At 42.7% G+C, this 26,129-nt stretch overlaps 2 protein-coding genes across 4 annotated transcripts; both read right to left on the bottom strand.

The window, feature by feature from the left end:
* Positions 1-13: 13 nt before the first annotated feature.
* top1b (DNA topoisomerase Ib) lies at positions 14-12,234 on the bottom strand. Its single transcript, XM_015968058.3, has 21 exons — positions 12,057-12,234; positions 11,754-11,778; positions 9,658-9,754; positions 9,355-9,469; positions 7,524-7,576; positions 7,269-7,373; positions 7,089-7,179; positions 6,918-7,003; positions 6,707-6,822; positions 6,507-6,628; positions 6,314-6,436; positions 6,048-6,235; positions 5,161-5,305; positions 4,935-5,078; positions 4,353-4,538; positions 3,064-3,132; positions 2,866-2,980; positions 2,560-2,687; positions 2,121-2,215; positions 1,766-1,915; positions 14-905 (listed from the first exon to the last, which is right to left on the bottom strand). The coding sequence occupies exons 1-21, from the start codon at positions 12,087-12,089 to the stop codon at positions 803-805; spliced, it is 2,289 nt and encodes a 762-aa protein (XP_015823544.3). The 5' UTR covers positions 12,090-12,234; the 3' UTR covers positions 14-802.
* Positions 12,235-12,642: 408 nt separating this feature from the next.
* ncoa6 (nuclear receptor coactivator 6) lies at positions 12,643-26,049 on the bottom strand. 3 transcript variants are annotated; one of them, XM_015968054.3, is made up of 17 exons: positions 25,921-26,049; positions 24,194-24,517; positions 23,895-24,050; positions 23,680-23,802; positions 22,414-22,536; positions 21,467-22,315; positions 21,216-21,347; positions 19,551-20,823; positions 19,329-19,447; positions 18,833-19,227; positions 18,433-18,678; positions 15,366-18,309; positions 15,000-15,050; positions 14,861-14,891; positions 13,417-13,458; positions 13,090-13,223; positions 12,643-12,998 (listed from the first exon to the last, which is right to left on the bottom strand). In XM_015968054.3, exons 2-17 carry the CDS (start codon positions 24,435-24,437, stop codon positions 12,952-12,954), a joined length of 6,909 nt encoding a protein of 2,302 aa, XP_015823540.3. In that variant the 5' UTR covers positions 24,438-24,517; positions 25,921-26,049; the 3' UTR covers positions 12,643-12,951. The 3 variants fall into 3 exon arrangements, with proteins under 3 accessions (XP_015823540.3, XP_015823541.3, XP_015823542.3); XM_015968055.3 differs by having other exon boundaries at positions 18,433-18,675; XM_015968056.3 differs by lacking the exon at positions 13,417-13,458.
* Positions 26,050-26,129: the final 80 nt, after the last annotated feature.

The raw sequence follows: 26,129 nt of genomic DNA, 5'->3' as shown, positions 1-26,129 counted from the left end.
GGGGGGGGGGGGGGGTTAAAAGAGCGGGGGAAAAGGAGGAATCCTGGTATGGGGGCCCATCTAATATTATATCGTCCCGGGCCCAAGCAAGGCTTTCAGCTGGCCTGCTTCAGTTATTTCATGTAACCAAGATCAACGTTACGCCCTGTTTGCTGTAAAACTGTGGAAACACACACGTGCTCAGGAGCTGCACGTGAAGAGCTTTTTGTTGAGGATGCATACGGCACGCATAAAAAAAAAACAATCACTGAAAGGTGACAAAATCCCTGAAATAAAAACTCAAGACTGCATGGATAAGAGACAACATTCGGTGTGCCTCCACATTGCCTCGCTCTTACTATCCCAGTCAAACCATTGCAGCTGAAAGTCACCCCATCCTCACCTTTCATGATGTTCCTAGCAGTCTTCCACACACAATAATTTATTATTCTATGACAATATTAGGTTCTTCCAATAGATCTGATGGCTTACAAATCTTAGAACATGTCATCTGACACAACATAATACTAATGTGTTCATACTTGTGTGGATTACAGTCAGATAGCTCCTGCTACATACACAATACTAAAAAAAAGGTTCCTAAGGAGATTTACCTCATGGCAATGTGTAGTGAAGCGAGTTTTCTCCTGTACACAGCCAGTCAGTATTTACAGCAGACTTATTAACCTGTGATCACAGCTTAAGTGCAGTCCTGGTTTCTTCTTCCACTTGCCACGCCACACAGTGAAAACATCATGACATCAGCTACAGACCACCCTTACAATCAAAGGCCTGGGTAGAAATGTAAAAACACCAAGTGCGGTTAAAACTCGTAATCCTTTTCAGCCATGTCGATCGCCCAGGCGAACTTCTCCCTCTGGGTCTTGTTGTAGATCTTTTCAATAGGGATGCCATACTTTTTACACCTGGACAGATGAAGACATGAATCAAAAGGGATCACATGGAAGGTCCAATGTCAACAGAAAATACCAAGATTCAAAAACATTCTAAAGTTAAAGCAATTTCCTAGGGGTGGTCACTGCCACCCCTGGCCACCCCTTGGAGGCACCACTGCTGATCATCACTTGTGAGTCCAATTCTACTAAATCAGGAGTTCTGGCAGCTTGATTTTATGGAGTATACATGTGTGTGTTAACACAATGCCCAGGATTCTCAGAAGGGAAATCCAAATAATCCCAATTCTACAGTACAGGAGATGAACCCGTTTTTGACCCGTCATCTCTTTTGCCCCCATTCTCACATGTCCTAAACTGAGCGCCAGGTTCCCATGCACCGCCCTGTTTGAGGGAACCCCATCCCTCACACTGCAGCCAAGACAAGCACAGAACATTCCTGCAGTCATTGTGCTCGAGGACAAGATTCTCCCAAAATAGCGGTGGGGCATCAGTGATGGAGGGCACTCCTCTGTTTCCCTCCTCCTCTGAGCATGGCCCTGCGTTCAGCCACAGGCTCCCTACATGGTGGGAGGAGTGCTGTTTGGGGACGCTTCCAAGCTCGCAGAAACAAACTCCATTGTTCCTGGTGCTCACACGCTTTTCTTCCTCTCATTTTCCTTCTGCAGCCGTTAGCTTTTTTGCTTCTGCTGCTCCTTTTCCGACAATGCAAGGTCATTTCCTGCCTTTCTGTCATCAGGGTGGCCCCACACGCCCAGCCACGCCGGGACGGCCACCTTGTGCAACAAATGCGAGCAGTTTTACAGCTTCTTTACCTTGTAAAATCTCACACAAGACAGCAGTAAACTATTTATGCCGTGGAACATAAATACCAGGCAACAGAGATGCGTGGATCCAGGTAGTTGAGCTTGGAGGTTCCCAGAGCAATCTGCTTGTTCTCCTCTCGGTCTGTAGCTTGTACCTGGAGCTTCATCAGCTGCTCTTCTATCCTTTGTACAGCTTTACGCTTCACCTCCACAGTCCTGAGAGTAAAAAAACAGATCAAATCCAGCATGGGACTGAATAAGGATTGAGTAATAAAGTAGGGAAAAAGACACTGACAAAAACACGTAAATAAACCAAGATGAAGACTCATATCAACAGAAACATAAAGAATACACAAATGAGCGTCGGAGAGGAGATAGTTACATGAGAGAATAATAGATCTGAGCACTCAGACACTCTTACTTTTTGCTCTTTTCATCATGTGAAGCCTTGTGATCGGCTTTAGCGGCCTTCAGCTGCTTCCTAGCTGTAGATAGTTGCTTTTCCTTCTCATCAATCTGCAATCACAAACAAAAGGCTGGATTAGTAAAATAATGATTTTGGACACGTTTGTTTTCACTAGAGGCTGACCGACATATCGGCTGGCCAATATATCGGGCCGATTTACTCAATTTGTTTCCATATCGGCAAAAATAATTAAAAAAAATCAGGCACCCGTGTGGTCAACTGCCGCACTAGTAGACTGAAGACAGGACCTGAAGGACCCCAGCACACTTTTTTTTTAAAGTTTGTTTTATATTCTTTAAAAGTCGGTATCAGCTTTAAAAAACCCATATGGATCGGCCTGTAGTCTTCACAATGAAAGCAAATAAATAAAGGAAGGTGCAACTCAGCAGCTCACTTTGGTCTGAAGATTCTGCATGGACTTCTCAAATGTTTTGGGTGGTGCTCTCTGGTGGTTACAGAGAATGGCCACAGCTCGGTTGGCTCGGTTGTAAGACAGGATCTTAGCCGGGATGCTGTCATCCGCTGTAGAAGACAATAACAATAACAACATAATAACAGATGAGAGGGTGAGCTTTCCATGACTGAAATTTAAAATATATTATTTAATAAAATTAAACATTTAAATGCGAAAAAGCTACAAACCAAATGCAACAGGTATCTAGTCTGTTAGAGATGAATGAATGAAAGGGGTGTGACTCACGGCAGGTGAGCTCCTTCAGCTGCTGCTGTAGGGTGATCGAGGCATTGTAGGTACGAAAAACTTTGGCTGTTAGTCCATCCATCAGTTCCTGTAAGTGCTTATTCAGAATGGAAGTCTAAGAGAAGAGAACAACAATGAGGCTACAGATGAAGCAGAGTAATAAACGTAAATAATTTAGCATTTCAGTGCAATTCTTACGTTGAGCCTGTCAAAGAGGTCATCTTCAGGTTGTTTGTTCTCCAGGAACAACTGAAGGTTTTTGAAGACCTGATGATAAACAAACACAAAACAATTAAGATGAAGGCACGGTCCCATTTCTGCCACAAGGGGGAGGGAGTTAGCTGGATGTGCTAAGTGTGCTAAGTGCTATAGTAAGCCCAGGTGTAGATTTTAGTCTTGGGTTTCTTAAGCCGGATGTACACTGTGCAACTTTCTCACTCGTAGTACTCAGCTTCAGCTCAAACTGTACGACTTCCTCGCAGGGCAGATCTCACGAGTCATGTGCTCACACTGTACGACCCAGTTCTCTGAAGCGACCGGACTGCTCACACTGTACATCTGGTAGCAACATGTCAGACCTAAAAAAATATGCTAAAAATAGCAGATTTTACACAACACGTCAGACTTTTTTGTCTTGTTTTGCCTGTTGTCCTTCGGGAGTGCTGCAGGAGGACACACAGGGATTTATGGGGGTTGGATGAGGAAAACAAAATAAAGAAAGTAAATCTGTGTTTTGTGATCAGTTTAATTTCACAAGAACACGACGAACACGCTTTCTTGACAATCCTTGTCATTGTGCGTAAAAGACGTGTAGAAATAAAAACGAACAGCGTGTGTTATTAGGGAAATAGCAGGTGAGCGGTGTTGATGCATGATTGCGCATGCGCCGTGAACGGTTCTGGTACTTTTTGGGTCGCAGCTGCTCGCTGTGCCGCTTCAACAGTGTGATACCCTCACGAGGAACAAGCAAAATATCAAACACGCCAGAAGTCTGTGCGAGCTCACGATTGCTGATCGGTAGCTGGTCACATGGTGTTAATTGCCTCTCGTAACCCCCTGTACACTACACGACGCTCAGCGCAAAACTCGCCCTGATCTCGTGGATTCTCACACGAGTGGAAAATCGGCTCAAAAGTGAAAAAGTCGCACAGTGTACGCCCGGCTTTAGAGGAAAAGAAGGGAGGCTGTGTCATCAGACAAACAGCAGAACAGAGGACTTGTAGTTAAAATGTGTGTAAATGAGTGTGTGTGAGCGTGTGTGTTTGGTTGCCACTAATAGCAGGAAACTCTGAGGGGGCGCTGACGGAAAGAGTTCTGTATGTGATCACATGCCTGTGAAAACATCCTTCATAATAAAGACTTCTTATCTGATTCAAACTAAATTCTTGTAAACAAACACTGAGCCTCCATTAAAGCATAAATCCTACGCTTCCACTCTTTCCAGTAGGTTGCTCTATTATTTTACCCTTGTGGTTTTTTTGTCTTACCCTTTTCTCCACAGGCATTTTGTTGTAGTAGCGGATAGAGTCTTTCCCCAAAAAATCTAACTCTACCACAAACTCCTGGTCGTTTATCTTGGGATGTAATTTAATGTGCTCCACCCGCAGCGAGCAGCAGCCGACAGTGTCCGCTGTCTCGCCCTCCTCTTTCTCATTCCCTGCCCTCAGAGCGAGCTGCAAAAGAAACACAAAAATACACTCACCATCAGGATAAGACTTTTGAAACAACTATTTGAAATCCTGAAAGCCGCAGCGTTCCTAAAAGGAATGCACATTTCATGCCAGAGTTTCATATTAAAATCCTTTTATTTTGAAAAATGATGGAGCTACTGACCTTTTGGTCAAACTCTGAAAATAATGTTATGTGTTATTTTTCTACATCACAATATCTTTGTGACTTTTTTGCACAAAATCGATAAAATCGACAGAGTCATGTCATATTTGTATTTGCTGAAGTTAATTAGCTGTGGCGGCCATCTTTAATTGTGTATACTCCAAAAGTGAATCAGTTATAGAGATGGTTCTTGGGCAATAATTGGTTACTCGTGTTTTGGAAGAAGTTTTAATCACCTTGTCAATAAAATACAGAGCCACAGCTCTCTGTCTGATCCTCATCTCCTTTGACTTCCAGTCGTCTCTGTACTGAGTACGAATGCGATCGACACACTTCTTCAAACAGCGGGCAGTTTCATATTTCTGCCAGTCCTTCTCCCCCTGCACACAAACACACACGCATACGTAAAGACAGACGGACACAACGGGCCAGTGGAAGCTGGACGTATGGGACGACAGCTACCTTGATCCTGGAGCTGGGGTTCAACATGATGTACTTAATGGAGCCCTGGATGTTCTCGGTCCACGATGCTAACCAGGTCACCTTGTTGTCATGGCGGACCTCTTTCCACTTAGAACCTGGGGGAGGTTTAGGCTGCTTGGAGTCCCTGTAGGACAAGAGTTTGTTTTACTGAAAACAACATTCTTCTGACTCTGCCAAGATTGTAGTTTTATCGCTACTTACAGGTGCAAAAATCACCAAATGCAGGCAAATGTCACTATTTGACCCTCTAATGAAGCAGTCCAAGTAACCTTAGTGCTGCAGCTCTGCCGCTGACAGTATGTGGGGATCAACACGTCCTCCCTGGGTTGTCATTGTTTGCTCAGATACGGGAAGACTACCTTTGACATGATGCCAACTGTGTGTGTGTGTGTAAATGTCACGTTGTGCAAGCTACATATTCTGTTTGCTGTGGCTTTTTATAGCAACTGAATTTCGCAAATTAACTTTCTAACAAACAACTTCACATGCCCCCCCCCCCCCCCCCCCCGGCACTGGAGGACTAACATGTGACCAACACAACAATATAAATAACTCCAGCTATCAAAACGAATTAATCTGATGACACACACACACACACACACACACACACACACACACACACACACACACACACACACACACACACACACCAGGATGGAGAAGTCAAGTAGGAGCTTATAGAAGCCAGACTTGCTCCATCTTACACCTGTAATTGACCATCGTGTGGTCCTGTAACAGCACTTCCAGCGGTTGGATGGGGCCACCTTGTGGTCCACCTTAGGACCAGACACTCAACACAAGCAGCCTTCTGACAGACTTAATGTTTCCTTCTAAGCAGTGACAATACTGAGAAAGAGATTCCCCACTTGCTACAGTTGATGATGATGTCTTCAGGTCTGATGCGCCGTTTCAGCATCCCCATCTTTGGATGGTCGCCACGACCCCGGAAGAGGCCCGGCGGCTCGGTACGGAAGTTTCCAATCCTCTCCTTGTGGTTGTCCATGATGCAGAAACCGTACTCCTGCAGAAGGCGCTCATTTTCCTCTTTGATTTTCTGCAAATGGTATGAAATCACGGTGACGGAACCCATAATGTTCTAAATGCTCTGAAGTTTCGGAGGATGGAGACTCACCTTCTTCTCCTCCTTTGACATCTGTTTGCGAGCCTCTGATTGGGCCTTAAAGTAGTCATTCATTTCACTGAAGTTACACTTATTCAGGTCTGTGATTATTGCCTTCTCCTCTGATGTCATTTCCTACAGGTACAAAGCATTTTAGTATCAAATCTTTATACCTTTACACTTCTTTAGGTTTAAGAGCACTCACCTTCCTCCAGTCCTTGAAGAAATTCTTCCTGAAGACGTCTTTAGTGGAGTACTCATGATCTAACATCTTGGCAAAAAATGTGGCCACCTCCTCAGCTGCAGCGCTAAGTTTCATAATCTTACCTAGAAACACAGAAAGTCCTGTAGTCCTGGCATAAGAATAAAATAATAAAGAGGATCAGCTTCATTCTTATTGCTCACCATCGTAGTAAAATCGGACTTTATTAGGCATGGGCTCGTACGGAGGAGCAAACACTGGGCCTTTATGCTCAAGGAAACGCCACTTGGAGCCATCCGTGTACCTTTCCTCCTCCCACCTAAAAACCAAAGGGCATAAACCACCAGAGACATAAATGATATCAGAGAATCAGCTTTCTGTCCTTAGAATGTCTTTTCCATAAAATGATCTCACCACTTCCATTTTTCCTCCTCCTCCTTTTTGGTTTTCTTCCCATCTGTTGCTTTTTTGTCTTTTGTCTTCTTTTTTGGCTTGATGTCCTTAAAACATAATAAAAGCTGCTCTTTACCCAAAGTCACGTCGAGCTCTGAGAACACAACAATGCACCAAAACACTCAGAAGTACCTCATCGTCCTCATCTTCTTCATACTCATGTTTTCTCTTCTTGGCCTTTTTGTCATGCTCCACTTTGACTTTCTTGGGCTTGTATTCAAACCTATTAAAAGAAGTAATTATAAAGCTCTGTTGTTGACACGAATGCAGATAACCAAACAGGGATGTTGATTAGATTTGAACAAAACCAACTCTTCATCGTCACGCTCTCGTTTGGAGGCCTTGTTGTGTTTTGGATACGGATAGAAGCTGTTGTCCTCTTCAGGCTCACTCTTCACGACAACCGGACTCGTCTCTCTGAAGGACACAATCAACTCCGCATCAGTGAAGTAAATCCTAGATTGATAGCTGAGCAACTGCTGCACTCGTGTTAAATCTGATCAGTAGAGCTTTACATGTGTAATCACTTTTACACCACACTGATTACAAGAAAGTGACACGGTCTACCTCATATATCCATTTTCCTTCTCCTTAGGCTTTTCTGAATGGGATGATTGGATCTGTAAAAAAAGTTGCATAATCTCCTTAATGCCTGAAATATAAACAATAATACAAGTTTTAAACTGAGCTATTCATTGTTTATTGTTAATAAAACAACCACATAACAATCTTTTTAATTTCATAATGTAGTTATATAACATTAAAGGGATTCTGTGCAGTATTGCTTGCTTTTAGCACCCCCTAGTGTCCGGTATTAATTCACTGTTTAATCCACCAAAAGCGAAACTTGTCTCCTCCCTGTGCGTTTGTCTTTTAAACACCTTGATCTAACTGCTGAAATGTCTCCTCAGCCTTCATTAGTTTCTAGAGGAGCAGTCCATCACTAAATCAAACAAATCAGCTGTGTTCATGATTTAAACGTGCATGAAACGAGCTGGAAGCAGACTCCAGCTCCACCATGTCAGCTCCCCTCCACTCCACCAGCAGGGAGTGGACTCTGAAGTTGCAAGTGTGATATTCTGGCCTCAGGGGGCGGTGGGGTCCGAGTGACATTTCATTAACTCTTGAAAGGGTCATTTTAGCACATTCTGGCTCAAGAAACTGATTTAAAAATCGGAACACATAGTATCCTTTTAACAGACAAATAAAATGGGTCGGGGCTGCGCAGTGAAGGCAAGAAGGTCCTGGGTTTGCTGCCCAGCCTGGAATCTTTCTGCATAGAGTTTGCATGTTCTCCCTGTGCATGCGAGGGTTCTCTCCGTGAACTCCGGCTTTCTCCCACAGTCCAAAAACATGACTGTTAGGTTAATTGGTCTGTCTAAATTGTCCTTAGGTGTGAGTGTGTGTCTCTGTGTTGCCCTGCGATGGACTGGCTCTCTGTCCAGGGTGTACCCCGCCTGATTGCCCATTGACCGCTGGAGATAGGCACCAGCCCCCCTTTCGACACTACATGGGCAAAGCGGGTTTAGACAATGGATAGATGGATGGATGGATAAAATGGGCCCTTTCTACTTGTAGATCCTCCAGCAGGGGGCAGTAGACAAGTACGGAACTAGAAATGAAGAAGGTACTAATCCTAATTATAGACATGAATACAGAAACCCCATCGGGCGCAAGAGAGCGTAACGGTGTCGCCGCCATATTGGATGGGTTCCTCACTCTCCAAACCCAAATGGAGTCAACACAGAGTGAGCAACTATGCCCAATTTTTTGTGTGGCCTACGGTTGCAACAGCTGGTGCGTTATTGAAAATAGATCCTGTGGGATTACTACGACTTTTCTAGCCTACCTGTTGGGATTTTATATTTTAATGTATGTTATTTAATTATATTTATATTTTAGCTATCATGCCATATTATATGTCTGACTTTGTGAAAAAGCAAAATAAAATGTGTTTTTCAGTTGGGTAAACAACTTCTTCAGTAGAAATAAATACACTGGGGTGAATGGAGACCCATCCAAGATGGCAACCAGCAACTACGCCAGCTCAAATAGGCAACACCAGTCCAAGGGGTGCCTATACATATGAAGTCTGTGGTCCTAATACTCCATGTGAATGCTAGAAGTAGTTTGATGCTCATTTGCATAACCAACACAGAACATGAGATCCTGAACCTAACGCTGTTTTCCATATTTGACCACGATGGCTGCAACTTTGTTATTTCTCACCATTAGTTACTAACAGTTTAATAGTCTGGAGCCCTAGGCTTTGATTTTTGTTTTGTTTTTAAAGGAAGAACATCTCTTACTAACACTGAGAAGCCCAAGTGATTAGAGATTTGTTAAATGAAACGTACTCCTCAGATGTTGAAAGAGGAATGAGAGCAGAGAGACGAACCTTGTCCTCTCTCCTCTTGTCTTTGTGTTTGTCTCTGTGCTTGTCTGAGCTGCTGTCGCTGTGCTTCAGCTTCTCTTTGTCTCTGTGTTTCTTCTCAGAGGATTCCTTATGTTCGCTGGAGGACAAAAGGTCAGAGAGGCCAAGTGCAAAGGGTCAGATGGGGTCGGGGACAACAGACAATATCACTGTGAGCTTTGTCCTCATCGTCTTTGTTTAACATCACCACAAGAGTACATAAATGACTGTAATATCACACACCTATCTGTGATTGTTCACCAGGAGACAGATAAAGATAAAACCCACCTATTGATGTGCTTGATTTTCTCTCTTTCCTTGTCTTTCTTGTAATCTTTGTGTCTGTGTTCCTTCTCTTTGTGCTTGTCTTTATGTTTATGAGAGTCTGCAAAGGAATGCAGAAATGAATTTGCACATAAAAGAAAACGTGCATCATGTGACAATCAGTCTTCTACATCTATGCTTCCCTGGATAGAGATGCCTTTCTGGGTGAAGTCTCCTCTCAGGTTACACTCTGAGGGCGCTCTAATGAAGCACAACACTTAGCTTTGATAAGAAATGCTCTTGTAAGAACAAGATTTGGAAATAAAATTCCCTGTCCATGTTGCATAATCAAATCAGTGCACTTGGTTTTTTAGAATTACAAAAGAAGAAAATGTGTTATGTCAAATGTCCAGAGTGATGCATCTGAAATAGAGAAGCGACTATGGCAATAGTCCCAAAAAGAGACAATTAATTAAAAATAACATCCCAAATAATAACTTTTATGTCGATTTGTTTGTGTATTCTCAGTCGTCCAGGGCATGATCATCTTGGAGGTTTTTCTAATTTTGCTTGAAGACACTTCGCCTCTCATCCAACTGAAGGAGCTTCTTGGATGAGAAGCGAATTGTCTTCAAGGAAAATTAGAAGTCCAGTTGTTTCCAACTAAACCTTCAAGACTTTTATGTTAAGTTTGACTAATGAGTCATTACAACTGATGACTAAATTTAGAGGCAGATTTTGATCCTGGTCATTACTGGAGATGGAGATCTTTTAAGGAAACAATGATTTCCTAGCATTCAGAAAGTATAATTATCAATCTGTTAAAAAATAATGGAAAAAAAACATATTGGGGTAAACCTTGCATGAAAAGTTAGGTAATGTGGGAAATCTAACTAGCACATATCTTGGAGGTCAGGAGTCTATTGAAGTTAATTGGATTTTTACATTATTTCCCATCAATCGTGCAGGTATTCCCTATCATAAAGATTTTTTTGTGTGTTTAAAACTTAAAATGCTTCTCAAACTCCCAGTGAGTCATGAAGGACTGCTGCTGAAACTCTGTTAAGAGTTCTCTTCTCCAGTCGCTACATGCCTGCTTAGTATGGGGATTGTTGTCAAGTCCCTGACACAACAAGTCATTGAGTCAGTGCCATCTACTGAGTTCCCTATAGGAAACTTATTTCTAATTTTCATAATTAACTGATCTCAATTGGAATGTTTACTTTGTGAAGCCTTGATTGGGCGCTATAAAAGGAATTGAATGAAAACCTAGGAGGACCTGGATCATCTCCTTTTTAGTGATGCATCCTAATTATAAGCCAAATCACTTCACTCTTATTTCTTTGTTCTCCTTGATCTATGTAAGAAATTCAGAGGAACACTAAAAATAAAAATAGCAGCAAATAAAACAAAAAAAATGATAAATTATGATTTAAACATTTTTCTGCATATTCTGTTCATTGATGGATTGCTACATCCTTTATGCTCTCTTACTATTCTCTGCAGAGTCAAATATTAAATATATTGTTAAAACAAACTTGAAAATAACAAATTCAGATGAACTTTTTACTTTCCCCAGTAAACTAAAACTTGAATTTGATTTAAAAAAATATTAATAAGGAAAATCTTCAGAGAAACAAAGGGCAACTTTCTTTAGGGAGTGTACAAATCCCCGTCTGCGTGCTGTTGTCTGAACCAGAGGGCGGAGGAGAGACGCGCTCAGCCCCCAGCCCTCGCCTCCATCACGGCGGACAGCTGGCGCACAGAGCGCAGCGGCGCCCTGGATGCTACACAGAAAAAGAAAATGGCGCAGAGACTAAGTCCTCAGCCCGTATTCGAGCACTTTCGGCTCCACATTTCTCTACACTAGCACAGCCATTTCACCCCAGACAAGCATGCAAAATCAACCCGAGGCCAGGCTCTTTCAGAATCCCCGTCCAGATGAGAAAACCGAGGATGGCAAATGCACATTTCAGTCCCTCTTTTTGAACAATAGCCGCAAGAGAGTAGAGAAGGGACTTAGTCTCTGGGACGCCATTTCTGTCCTTTAAAAACTAACACATACAGGTACAAACGATGACGAGAGCATTTCTAACAATACAGACCATCAGAACACCTACCGCTTCCTTTTTGGCCACAGCTGACCTGAAAAATGCGACAAAAATATTTTTTATTATTCCAAAATTTAAAATGCCGGTAGCTTGGTTGTCCAAGTTTCAATTGATGGACTACTACACCCAAGAGGAAAAGACAGAATACGAAAATAAAAACCAACGCGGCACGAAATCAAACATTTGTCTCCAAAACTTTAGATTAATACTAGTTTTTATCTCATCTAACATTTATTGACAATAATTACATGTCCTTACGGCTATCACTTATCAGCTGTTGAGGAATTACTGAAAACGATGACCTGAAACTACCTGAGAGTCTCCGCGTCCATGATCCCCACTCATGATCTGGTTGTTTTTGTTTATTACAGCAGGTAAAGTTCGCACAGTAGACGATTGATCAGGATGCGAGGTTCAGGGAACCCTCGCTGACAGCCTGGAATGAAGTCCCACCGTTTCCCTACTGCGCATGCGTGCACCAAACGAGGAGCACAGTCCCATCATCTGATAACGCGGTACAATATCAGAGGTGGGCAATGTCACTCCACGAGGGCCAGTGTCCCTGCAGGTTTTAGATGTGTCCTGGAACCAACACAGCTGATTTAAATAAATAAATTAGCTCCTCAACATGTCCTGGAGTTCTCCAAAGGCCTGGTAACAACTAATCATGTGATTCAGGAGTGTTGAACCAAGGTGAGATCTAAAACCTGCAGGGACACGGGCCCTCGTGGACAGATTGCCCACGAAAACGGTGTTCTATTATAACACCGTTTTCACAGTTCAGAGGCAGATTTGACATAGTTTACATCTACCAGGTGTTACTAAACACACACTATGGATTGTACTCATTAGTAATTACTTTGTAAATATTTGTAATAAACTGAAAAGAATCAACACATTTCACAGGACAAAAGCAGTAAAAAAATTTATTCATTTTACAGCATTATTATACAGTAATTAGTTTATTAATCAGTTTTCACATGAATAATCCAGCATTTAATCGTAAAAGCCCATTCACACCAACTGTGCACACATCGTACTACAATATTGCATAAATGCATGAAATTACAAACAATAGCTTCATATTTCTTCTAAAACAATCTGTACACGGGTTCATCCTCCAGTGGAAAAGTCGTAATCCAGGCCAGGAAAATTAACCGATTCACAGCGGAAACAGATTCACAGGTAAACGGAGCTGCGGTCGGGTTTATTTAGACTTCCTTCGCTTGGCTTGGGTAGGGCTTGCAGCAGTTTCTGCAAAAATATGCAGGTCCATAAAAAAAATAAATACAAAATGTGCAGTGAGAGTTGGCATGCTTTAACATGATTTGAGTATTTCTATCACCTTTTACAGCAGTGCTTGATCCAGGCCTGGCTGATCTCTTTCTGATGCCACTATCAGCTACTGGCTCCTCCTCCACCTCTTTGTCCGCTCGGGAGCTGCGTCTGCTTGGCCCCTTGGGCTTCTCCACAGCAGCTCTGGGAGAACCAGACAGACAAACAAGGAAAAACAAGACACATTATTGAAAAGCCAGTTTTATTTAGTGTAATCCCAATCAGGACTCTGCTGTTTTTCCTCTTCTACCACAGATATTGATCAGTCTTCATCCTCCCAGCATCCACATCAATGTGAAAACTGCTTGTGTCTACACAATTAAGTTAAAATACATACCTTAGCTCTAAGCTGATGGGCGCCTTTCTTTTCTTTGCCCATCTGTGGTAGAAGTGGAAAAACAGCAGTGAACTATCAGCTGATCTGTACAAAAATAGTCTCCCTGCCTCAACATAAGGATATGTCCCAATGAAGAGACACGGTAATACCAATGGCTGGCAGAGGGAGAAAATTTGTCAAGTACTAATCAAACGTTTTGATGCTTGTAACCAATAACATACCAAAATATAAGGCAAACCTAATGTCTGAAATTGGGACGCTCAGACTACATGTGACCGACTAGACATCAGGCTTTTATAGCATCTTTCAGTGACTGTGATTAAAAACAATCTTTATCGGTCCTAGTTAAGATTATTTAATGCTTTTTCACTGGCAATTAAACAGAAAATTACGTGAAATCTTTTCTTTTTTGGTCATTTTGTGGTACTGTATTTGTAAAAACAAAGGCAAGAAGATCAGCAAACAAATGTAATAGTAAAATATAATTTATTCATCATACCCCAACAACTTCCCCTCTTGTTTATTTTGCCAAGGCTTTAATGTTTATTATCTTAAAGCTTCAAGAAAGGCCCATAGAAACTATTCCTAATCTAGTCAAAAACAGGAACAAAATGCGAACAGAGATCGTCTTCTGTAACTTTTATTTTTGTAACTTTAATAAACTTGCAAAAAAGAAATGAATAAGAACTGGTTTTCTTCACAGTATAAACTTGCACAACACCGAGGGCCACCTTAATTAACTCTCCGATATCCACAACAAACACAGAAAACGTTTCTTTCTTCAATTATTCAAAGGTTGAATATTGAACAATTTAATAAAAAGCTACATTTTTAAACAATCGGTCGTTTACAGGTGTGCAGAATCAATGTGCATAATTTCCTTCAAAAGCTATATTTTAATTAAAAAATAGTTAAATATTAACTTTGACGGACACGCCGCTGGGATTATGTTTACATCTACCAGCCAATAGAAGGCACCGTTATGGGTTGCCAAACAGTCCGCTCGGCTCAACAAGGCTGCTACTGTTGAAAATGGCAGACTTGGCAAGTCAAGCAGCCGCTTCCGAGCCCAGATGACCCTATCCTTCTCAGAAGAGGAGCGACCATAAAAGATCTAAAACCAGAGTGAGTTTAGGTGACGCCTACAGCAGATGGACCCAAATAAAAAATGTCACGTATCGGCAGAGAACCTGGTATCCCCACAGCTGGAAACCTTGTTCTATTGTTGCAACTACAACCTCCACACACTAGATGTCACTTTGGTATCATGCTCCATATTTCACCTTTAAGTTTATTATTCAGCCCCCCCCCCCCCCCTTTTTTTTAAGTTTACTATGTTTTTCTTTTAAATGTAGTTCTAAAAAAATAGGAAAACTGTAGGGTTAAAAACCTAAGACAGCAACAAAAAAAAAAATATATATATGTTTGTTATAAAGAATCTCACCCTTGCTCAGAACCTGCAGCCACATCTTCACCTAAAACACACACACACACACACAGAGTGTTAATTATCTGGCATTTAGCAGCAAAATATTCAAATTATTTTGGGAAATCTGAAACAAAAACAACTATGGAATTGTTACTTCTCTTCTCAGTCGTGCCACGTTCCTGTGAAGCTTCTTGTTGAAGAGGTGCTGGAGGACAAAAGGTACAACTATGAATAGAGAAAACTATCCTAACAACTCAATGCAAAAGAAACTACAACACACATTTGTATAGCTTTGTAAAAATTTGCAGGGTGTCAAGGAAATCCTTGCTCATCTGTCCTTGCTCTACTAAATTCACTACCTACAAAGGTTTTTCCACAACGCACATACAGATTTTTATTTACCAAGAAGTAGTTTTTGCACAGCAGTAATAAATAAATTGCATCATGGTACATGTGAGCAGGAGCATTACATAAAAGACTAGACACCAAAATGCACCCTTTGCTGTCTAAGTATGCATACCTGGAGTGGTCAGACAGGATTCAGAAGGTGCGGCAACTGGTGGAATGGAAAGCTCAACAACTGGGGGGTCAGATTGCACTGGTGGTACTCCACTGGGAGCTGGAGGGTGTGAGACTTTAGAGCCCTCAGCAGGTCCTGGTGCAGCAACAATTGGAACAACAGACGGTACTGGACTTTGTAAAGGAGTGACTGTCGTGAGGAAGGTACTGGAAGAGACTCCAGAGGTGGTACCTACTACAGTCACAACTGGAACTTGAGAACTGACTGCCTGAGGTAGGCTTGAGACTGAGGCAGGAGTACATAAAGAAGCCTGGCCAGCCAGCTTAACCAGGCTAGAAGTATGGGAGGAAACTACAGTCAGAGAACTGTTTGAGCCAACAGCCGTGGTATGGGGAGCTTGTGCTTCAGTCTGAAGAGCTGGATTAGCAGGAGGAATAAAGACCTGTGGTGGGAGAGCCCCAGTGTGTCCATGCAGCGGCCTTTCTACAGAGCTTTGCTGAGAATCACTTGTCCCAGACACAGGAGATGTCACGGGCTTACTCTTCCCATGGGGTGTTGGAGAGGGTGATACAGGGCTCTTTCGAATGGTGTTAACAGTCCCAGGACTAGAACATGGGGGTGGAGAAGTTAGAGGTGGCTGAAAGGAAGAACTCAAAGGGTTTGGATGGGAAGGAGGCTGACAAACAGCGAGAGCAGATTTCTGAGAACTTGTCTCACCTACATTTTCTGTTTTGATATTTCCTTGGTTGATTTGTTGAGAAGCAATGAGAGTACCAACAGGGACTGAAGAAGACAAACTAGAAGCTATGTGAACCTGTCCAACAGCACTCTTCATGGAGTGAGCACTTGTCATAATGGCCCCTGATGGCTGTGTGGAGGTTGGAGCAGGAGAAAGTTGGATGTTTGCTGCTGGCGCCTGAATAGCACCCATCATGGTGACAGACTGGGATACCACAGTTGTATTGGGAGGGACTGAAGAACCTGTGACCTGAAAAATTGGATTGATCAGTACAGGGGTGGTTGTAATAAACTGAGCAGGTCTCGTGCCAGAACTCTGCTGTCGGGTGTCCTGAGGTCTGATGTTTTTGTTAGGGACGCCCATCATAGAGGTGGGCACCTGTGACGTGGTCGCGGATGTAATGGGGTTTGAGGTGACAAGCACTCTGAACTGGCTGGGAGAAAGGTTGCTTGATGATGCAGGAATCTGTATAATAGGATGAACATTTGTTAACGGTTTAGGACTAGGGCTTGGTTTAAGAGCTGAACTGATTGGATTTACAGAAGAGTTGGAGCTAGAACTGGTACTAATAGCAGAAACTGAACTGTTCTGACCAGATGAGACTGTATTGATGTTAAAACCTAGAGTGGCATTAGTGTTGGTGCTGACTGAGCTGCAAGGAGAAGGTGTTGAATGTAAGTTTGGATTTAAATTGACACAAGTAGTACTTAAGTTGACATTAGTCAGAGGGTGTGAGCTGGGGACTGGAAGAGGGTACAAAGTAGAACTGCTTGTAGAAATGGGTACAGCAGGTCTGAGTTTAGCTTCAGTTTCATTTACAGTAGCTGTGGTGACAACAGATGGCAGACTCTGTGAAGTACTGGAGACTGGTCTGTCTTGATCCAGAGAAGACTTAGAGGCGTCTTTTCCTATGGCAACAGTATTACTCAGCGTAGGCCCAAGTGCCATGTTCAATACACTCGTGTTATCCAGTAACTGGTTAAGTGATGTCGGAGCTTCTCTGAGAGCAGGTGAGACTTCAGTATTTTGTATAGAAGTCTGGTGAGTTGGACCCCGATCAACTGCACTCGCCTGTAGTTCTACATCAGGTTTAGGCTGCTGGGATGTCTGCAGACGATGACTTGTCATTCTGGAGGTCGATAAATCCCTGAATTGTTGTAACTGGGACTGAGGTTGGGGCGTTAGACGCTGCTCTGGGGTAATCATTCCCTGATTCTCCCTGACCCCATCAGCAGGATTACTGTGAATCCCATGGAGGGGGCTCTGAGTCTGTTGCATTTCCATTCCTCCACTAACTTGTGAAGGCATAGATACCGGACTCGGAGGTACCGAGGATGGGCTTAGCATCATTGTTTGCCCTTGAGGATTGACCAACTGCTGTTGGTGTGGAGGGCAATTTATTGTCATTTTGGCCCCCTTTTGTCTTCCAGGACTTGGAGTGGCTGACTTGCGACTAGAAGCTGGACTTGATCTACGGCTATTGCTAGGACTTGCCCTCTTACTTTGCCCCCCAGACTGTTTCTCTTGTTTAGCACCTAAAACTCCAACACCAGCTCCAGAAGCCTGCTGATTATTGGTGTTGTTTCCCCCTGCATTCCCATTGTTGTTGCTTGTTAGAGTTAACCCAGGAGGGGCTTGCCCAATGGCTTTCAGAGTTGTTGGGTTCAGACCTTGCTGGTCAAATCCTTTATTAAGGTTTGGCTGTCTTGGAGGAAGAGGAATGTTAATTTTGGGAGGAAACAGTCCAGCAATTGAAGCATTTAGCCTCTCAGGTGAAAGGTTAATTTCCGAGGGCTCAGTGCTGGGTGGACGATTAGATGGAGTGAGGGGATGGTGATATGGTCTGGGGCTGGCTCGGTTAGGGGTTTTAGGCCTTGAGCTCTGGGAGGTTGAAGGGACATTGGGGAAATGAAGGCCAGGCATGTGACCTCCTTGTTGAGGCTGAGTGGGTAATTGCTGCTGGGGACTAGCCCCAGTATGCTGGGGCATTTGTGTTTGACCAGAGCCTTGCTTCATCATAGGAGTGTTAGAACTCTGGCTGGACACAGCCTGTTGGATCCCATTTCCTGGCTGGGTCCCAATTTCCTGGGACCCACCAGGCCTGTCCTGTGTTGAGTGGGCCCCTGCTGGGCCCTCCTCGGGTCCAGTGCCTTGGGTGCTCTGCCCTACATCAGGATGGGACATTCTTCGTGCAGCACCTGCAAGCTGAAAAGGAGGAGAAAATATACATGCGCACAATAAGTATTGACTTTCAAAAGATAATAAATATTAGTGCATTTAGAAAATAATTTCTATCACGTAATTTTATTTTTTGTAATTTATCTCTACCTGTGGGTTAACCATCAGGGGAATCCCCCTTGCTTTGTCAGGTGATGGGGGTACACTTCCATGACCCTGAAGGCTGATCATTACAGGCATGTTGCTTTGCTGTGAAACAGGATGTCTTTGCATATCAGATGGATTGACCATGCCACGAGGAGGAAGCTGCCCTCCGGGAGGGATGGGCATGCGATTCTTTGACTGCTCTTGTTGAATTTTTAGCATCATCATCATTTGCTGCTGCTGTTGCTGCTGCTAGCACATGATGGAAAAAATATCAAGAATGGATTTAAAAGTTGTTGATGCCATGCCACCAAAACACACACACACACACACACACACACACACACACACACACACACACACACACACACACACACACACACACACACACATACACACAAAGTACCTGTTGTTGCAGGTGGGACTGCTGTGGTTGTTGCTGCTGTGGTTGTTGCAACTGATGAGGATGCATCTGTGGCTGACCTTGACCTGAAGTTGGTGGCCCTGTCATGGATTGCTGCCCTTGAGCATTGTGGAGTACCTGCATCATATGTTGCTGTTGCTGTATTTGGTGTTGTTGTAATTGTTGTTGTTGCTGCTGCTGTTGTTGTTGTTGTATATGCTGCTGTTGCATGTGGTGGATTTGTTGTTGCTGTTGATGCTGCATTTGCTGTTGTTGTATATGCTGTTGTTGCATGTGCTGCATCTGTTGTTGTTGTTGCTGCTGCTGCTGTTGTTGGTGAATGAATTGCATGGGTACTTGCTGCAGCACTCTTTGCTCCCCTGCCTGACCAGGAAAGCCTATTAAAGCACAATAATAGTAATATTAAGTTAACAATAATAATAACCATGACCATCAGCTTTGGTTTATACAGATGATGGAAAAATATTGTGTTATCTACCTGTTGGCCTGTTGGTAAAATCAGTGAGTTTCTGGCCTGAGTTTTCCGAACCCAAAGTCTGCTCCCCACCCAGGTTTGGCCCTTCAGAATCCTCCATGCCAGCAGCCCCTTCAAGACCACTAAGGAACAATACCACATATTAGGAAAAATTGATCAAAAAATGCTTTAACCACTGTGTTAAAAATCAAAAATATTAAAATCATAACATATCCAAAACATTACCCAGGTCCCTCTATTTGCTGTTGTCCATCACTCTCCTTGGGTTTCTTCTTTCTTGCTGGCTTCTTCTTTTTAGGTTTGGCCTGATTGTCCCCACCAGCTCCTTGTTTTCCTCCTGGTCCAAACTGGCTTGCTGAGATGTCACTCTGCAGCAAATTGACCAGCAATGGGCTAGTCAGTGTCACATCTTTGCTAATGGGGAAGCCACCTGGCTGTCCACAAGGTCCTCCAATTGGCATCTGACCAGGGAATTGTTGGTTGAAATTCATACCATGACCTGCAAAGTGTCCATTTCCCATCTGCATGTGTTGAGGTCCCCCAAGCATACCTTGTTGCTGCTGCTGCTGTTGAGCCTGCATATCAGGGACCATTTGCTGCACACCTAATTCTCCTGCTCCACTATTTGGATCACCTATGACATGCGAGTGTTGCTGTGCTGCCTGTTGTTGCTGTTGTAACATGGCTTGTTGTTGTTTTTGTTGTTGCTGCTGAAACTGCTGCTGCTGCAACTGTTGTTGCTGAATAAGAGGATGACCAGCAGGGAGTCGCATCTGTTGCCCGTGCATGTTCATAGGTTGATTGGGATTGCCAGAGACTGGAACCTGTTGTGGTTGTTGACCAAGTTGCTGCTGCTGCTGCTGTTGTTGCAGCTGATGCTGTTGTTGTAACTGCTGCTGCTGAAGTTGAGCCATTTGCTGCTGCTGGGGAGTCATCTGCTGTGGGACCTGTCCTTGAAACTGAGCCAAGTTAGCAGGAACATTTGGTGAAGGGCCCCGCATCATCTGACCAGGCATGACCCCAGGTGGAATCTTGCCTCCAAATGCCTGTTTGTTTGCTTGCATCTGGTTGGCAACCATTTGCTCCATCATGGAATTTTGTTGTTGTTGCTGCTGCTGATGCTGCAGAAGCATGGCATGGTGCCCTTGGCCTCCAACCATCTGACCCTGCCCATGCATCACCCCCTGGCCTTGCTGTGGCATCATCTGCTTAGGTGGGGTCATCCCTCCTCTCTGCCCTTGACTGATGGGCCTTGAAAGGACAGTCTGACCTCCACCCTGGCCTTGAACCATCTGGCTGGGGGACGAGGACACAGGCTGGACCTGATGCTGGAGGCCCATCATCTGAGGCTGGAGGCCAGGCTGCTGCTGGCCCATACTGGGTCCAGCTGTCGTAACGGGGGATGGACCTGCCATGCTACTTTGCACGGCCATAACATTGGGTTGGACATGGGGTGGTCCCTGCATTGAGATTGGTGTGGAGGCTGATGGCTGGGCTCCTGTTATATAATAGAATAAAATAATGAAAAATACATATTTCATTTCCATTTATAATCATTTGATATAATTTGTGACCAAACTGAACACTAGAATCTTGTGTCACTCAAGAAAAAGATTAAGCCAGAAGAATTACAAGTCAAGCTCATTTTAAGTCACAAGCTTGGTTCCTTCCAAGTAGAAGAAAAAATCTGATATGGTTAAGGTGTTGTTTTGTCACAGTATTGTAACAGAATGTAATCAATAAATTTAAAAAATGATCACAGTGTTCTTATCTACCCCTAGGTCTAGCTGCAATAGTGATGTGCCTGAAAATATAATTAGACCAAAATACAAAGGAAAAGGAACTAATGGTTTAAAATACCTCCTAAACACAAATATTATGATTGTTTACCTGTGTGAGTCATTGGTTGGCTGCTCTGAAGCTGCTGAGGTGCTCCGCCAACAGGGGTTCCTGGAGTGCTGGCACTCACCTGACTCTGAACAAAGTTTGGAGTGGGAAAGCCCATCGGACGCTTTACCATGCCTGCAATCAATGGTTACAGATTTTGCTAACGAAGAACATAAACTACAACATGTATCACTGCTCTAAAGCATCTGATGGTCATAATGATGCATAAAACATGGTAATCTGCACTTCCTCACCCGTATGAACTTGGGCCCCAGGCTGTCCATGCTGGGGCATTCCCATGAAACCTTGCTGCATGTTACCTTGTTGGCTGAGGGCTGCTCTGCCCGGTGAACCAACACCCTGGGGGAAACCCTGTGGAGTTGTAGGTCTTTGAGCCATTATGGGAGGTGTCCCTGGAGAGCCTTGCTGAAATGGAGAAGATGATGATCCAGGGGACTTTGCAGTGAGGTTGCCCTGCGGTCCAGTAGTTGATGGAAGAGGTGGTGGCGGTCTGGGTGGTCCGGTGACACCACCAGGTCCAGGCTGTTGGCCTTTTGGTTGGGGAGCAGCAAACTGACCCATCCCGGCCTGCTGCTGCTGTTGCAACTGTCCTTGACCTATGGCATTGAATAACTGCCCAGCTTGCTGACTGCCAAAGGGATATGGAGGTGGAGGGTGATTAGGGGTCTGAACTGTTGCTAGAGAGGGTGGACGCTGAACTATTTGACTTTGGGGTGGGAGTTTTCTCCAAGCAGGGCCTCCCTGGGCTGCTGGTGGCTGTAGCACACCAGAAGGCAACTGATTCCAACTAGGAGGTGCAGGCATTGGACCTGAAGGGTTGAAAGGAGCTCTTGGTCCAAGCTGGGCAAGCTGAGCCTGCTGCTGGGCCTGCTGCTGCTGTTGATGATGCTGTAACTGCTGGAGTGCAGCTGGGTTGAGCGGTCTTCTAGCCTGCAGAACCTGCATGTGTTGGGCAGCTTGGGAAGGCATGGGGCCAGGGCCAGGGCCATGGGGAGCAACCTGCTGATGTTGAAGTTGTTGTTGTTGTTGCTGCTGCTGCTGCTGCTGCATGGACATGACTGGCATCATTGGATCCATCACATCTGAGAGTAAGGAAGATATAAATAAATTAAGCTATCTAATTAAAACCATTTAAATTTCCCCAAATTTTCATCCATTATAAATAATAATTTTTAAAAACCTGTTTGTGAAGGGTGCCTTTGCATTCGAGGATGGAGTTGTCCACTACTTCCAGGTAACATAGCCTGACCCACCATGCCAGGTCCAGGGGGAACCATTGATGGATTGGCCATCCTTACCACCCCTTGAAGATAAAATTGTGTTGATTAGGTCACCATTTCATAAACAAGGAAAATAGTCAAGAAAATACAAAAAAAGAAAACACATGAAAAAAAATGTATATATATATATATATATATATATATATATATATATATACACACACACACACACCATACACCTTTAGTTTCCTTTCAGAAACAACATTTTCTATGAGATACCATTTTACACCATACCATACTGCGAAATACTCCAGAGGTTATTTTGAAGAATGTAAAAAGGTATATGTTGCAATATGTCGCCGACTTGTTCATTCCATGTTTAGAAAACTTGGTGCTGTCCTTGAAATATATGGTGGTCATACAAAATACTAGATGTAATAGTTTTGGAGAGTGTATTCATTTTGCATCAACCAATTTTAGTAAAACAAAAGATTTAGTGATCCAAGTTATATTATTAACCTTAATGTCATGTTATGGCGTTAAACTAGTGTTCACTAAAACCGAGCCTTGTAAAAATTCTGGAAATTGTTTTTTTTTTTTTATCATTCAGCTACTGATTCAATTAGTACTTTTTAAAGGGGGTGTACTCATTTATGCTGAGAACTGTGTATATATAGCCTAAAATTATATCGCAATATTTTTTTTCTTCTGTTTATGTCAAAAGGAGAAATATAGAATACCATTTAAATAACATTTAATGTTCAAAACTAATTAAAAAAATACAAAATATCAAGTAATATTTATGTTAAACATTGTTAGAAACAATGCAACACAAAAATTCACATGAACCAAATAAAGATGAAGAAATTTTAAAATAAAATACAAGCTTACTGTGATGAAAGTTTGGAAACCTGCGTGTTAATAATATGTTAGAAGCTAATGGCATATAAGGGAATTAGCGTTAGCGTTAACAAGCGTTGATATGACTTCACTGTCGCCCAGAATATTTTACAGAGGATGTTTTTCTGCTCAGCATCAGACTCCTTAAACCTAAACCAGGCCAGTATAAATTATGTCTTCGTCTTCTCATCAACTTGCTCTGCGCTGAAGCTGCTGCTGCTTTCGACAGCATTCATGTGTGATCACGTTTGGACAGTAAAGCCAAAATCTCTACTAGTAGACTAGAGTACTGTTAATTTTTTTGTTAAACTTTTGGAAAAACTTACCTGGGCCAGGCTGACCTGGAAAGCCACCATCCATTCTCATCTGACCAGGTGCACCAATTGGTCCATTCACTCTGACTTCTTGTCCTCTGTTTGGTCCCACAGCCACATTAATTGCTCCCTCTCCTGAACACCAAGATTAAATCATTGCATAAATGAATTTTTATGAAGACAAAAGGAGGAGATCTGCATGAATTCTTTTTGGACTGAGCTATTACCTTCTATTTGCACAGAGAGAATACCCAGGTCTCTGAGCTGCTGCTGGTTGTTTTGGGCCAACAACCGGAGTCGCTCAGCAGCATCCCGGGGAATGTTGAATGTGACACGGACACTGTTCCACGGCTCAACATGTTTAGGCTGCAGCCGTTCTGGGCCTAAAATAAAGTGTATTTAGTTAGTGTTGGTTGGAAAATGCTTAACAGGTCAGTGCAAGATATATATTTTTGAATCAAATACACGTAAATGAGCTCAAATAAAACAAAGTAACAAAACAAATTGAATAAAAATAAACACAAACCCAAATTAAGAACATCAGGTATCCCATTGAGGATAGTTTCTAGTTTTTGAGTGAAGTTCTCATCATCCATGTTTCCTTGAAAGGCAACAAAGACTGTGAAGTCCTCCTCTCCATTTTCTCTAGTGTCTTCTTGCTCCATGGGTCCAACTTCTTCTGTTACGTTGCATTTCTCAGAGCTATCTGCGTCTTCTCCAGAATCTTCTCCAACACCAGAGTCTCTGTCCGATTCACCATCAGGCTCCATGTACGCAGTCTTCTGGGATGAGGAATGTTCAGCAGCTATCCTCCCTTCCTTGTTAGGAGTGGTGTCTAAACCGTTTTATGCTGTAATTACAGATTATTCAAACTTTAGATTACAGCATTTTCTTATCAAATACTATTATTCCATACTTTGCCTATCTCAAATGTATGTACTGCCCAGAAAAGTCTATGGTATTGATTAATTTAATAATTATTTGATAAATTATGCTTTTTCTATAAACTGTTTCAGCTTAAAGTAAAAAGCTGCTTACGCTATGGGTTCCCAATTTTCTACAATTTCGTAGAATGCATTTAAAATGGAAAGTTTTGGGAACATAACAGCTCATCTTAGAATATTTTTAATTTCCCATTAATATATTGAGACCTTCGACAGTTCTTAAAGAGCAAGTCACCCCCAAATCTACTTTTTTTTTTGCTGATAAACTATATAAATGTGTGTCTAAATGTGCTGCAGACACGTGTAGTCAATAATTTGGTACTTCAGTGCATCTTAGTTAAAATTGAAATATTCTGCCTAAAACTGTCAATGTTGCGCCGTTGTCAGGTAAAAACTCTGCACTGCATTTGAATTTAAATCTGCCACCGCTATTGGCTAAGAGGTATGCTATGATGTAAACTGGTACATTATGATGTCACAGTGCCGTTGTGAGCCTGTGTGTGTGTGTGTGTGTATTTGTTAGTGGCTCCGCCCTCTCGGTCTGCTAGGCAACAGCATTTGTTGCATTTTTCAAACATGAAGAGGGAGTGAAATAAGTTTCTTGTAGGGGGTGACTTGCTCTTTAATTGTTTTAGAAACCCTGAACACAGCCAAGAAACAACAGTTATAGTAAGTTGCTAGAGGCTGAAGAGTATTCTATATAACATTCGATTCGAGTAAAACAAAGACAAGCAAAAAAAGTCATAATTTCTATTTGCAAACCAGAAAAAGAAGCAAATAAATGAGTTTGTAACTCAATGAAGCAGACACCTGGAGGTGACATCACTGACCGGTGATTAGCTTATTAAGCAGAGGTGCTCTGATTGGTAGTCACATTACTTTCAGAGTTGTGAGATTTCTTGATATGGGAGTTAAACTTGTTAGTAATAATATAATATATTTTTATAATGATGATCATCCTGGTTTCAGTCACCGGCGCTGCAGGAGTGTGGGCCTTAACGCAGTAAGCTAACATTCAAACAAAATCCACAAGTAAACTCTGTTTCTTACCAAATTGTGCATTTTCATCGTGGTGCAATTAACACTTACATTTCAAATGTATACGTTTTAGCAGCACACAGAAAGAGTGAAATTGAAAGTGGTTCCTATTGGTTTTCCGAAAAATCCTGTTAGCATCAGTTAGCTATGTAGCTAGATGTCAGTCTCCAGACGCGAATGAATCCAAGCAGCGAACCGTAGCTGGTTTAATTTGCCTTTCAACAGTTTTCGTTAATAAAAACAAGGAGAAAGGAATATACAAAGACCTTACCAAACATATCCATATACGAATACGTTCAACTAGTCGACATCTGTTTGCTAGACAGGCTAACAAAATAGGATGAATGTCATAAGCAAGCTAACTAACAAAGGTTGTTTCCGGTTTTCTTTTTCAAAATAAAAGCTCAAAAGGTAAACGCACTCCTTAGGTTAACAAGTTCATGACTATTTCCTAAATAGTCCTGAATAAACTGAGCTGTT

This window comes from Nothobranchius furzeri, chromosome 15 (assembly GCF_043380555.1).
Source record: "Nothobranchius furzeri strain GRZ-AD chromosome 15, NfurGRZ-RIMD1, whole genome shotgun sequence".
In the NCBI taxonomy this organism is placed as follows: domain Eukaryota; kingdom Metazoa; phylum Chordata; class Actinopteri; order Cyprinodontiformes; family Nothobranchiidae; genus Nothobranchius; species Nothobranchius furzeri.
This window is presented reverse-complemented; position numbering and strand designations above follow the sequence as displayed.

Coding starts and splice junctions, on each gene's coding strand:
- top1b (XM_015968058.3), bottom strand. CDS start 12,089: ATGAGTGGGGATCATGGACGCGGAGACTCTCAG. Junction 7,180..7,268: donor CGAGAGCGTGACGATGAAGA/GTTGGTTTTGTT, acceptor TTCTTTTAATAG/GTTTGAATACAAGCCCAAGA. Junction 6,437..6,506: donor TCTTCAAGGACTGGAGGAAG/GTGAGTGCTCTT, acceptor TTGTACCTGTAG/GAAATGACATCAGAGGAGAA.
- ncoa6 (XM_015968054.3), bottom strand. CDS start 24,437: ATGGAGCCTGATGGTGAATCGGACAGAGACTCTGGTGTTGGAGAAGAT. Junction 19,448..19,550: donor CAGCAAATAGAGGGACCTGG/GTAATGTTTTGG, acceptor ATTGTTCCTTAG/TGGTCTTGAAGGGGCTGCTG. Junction 18,310..18,432: donor CCCTGATGGTTAACCCACAG/GTAGAGATAAAT, acceptor CCTCCTTTTCAG/CTTGCAGGTGCTGCACGAAG.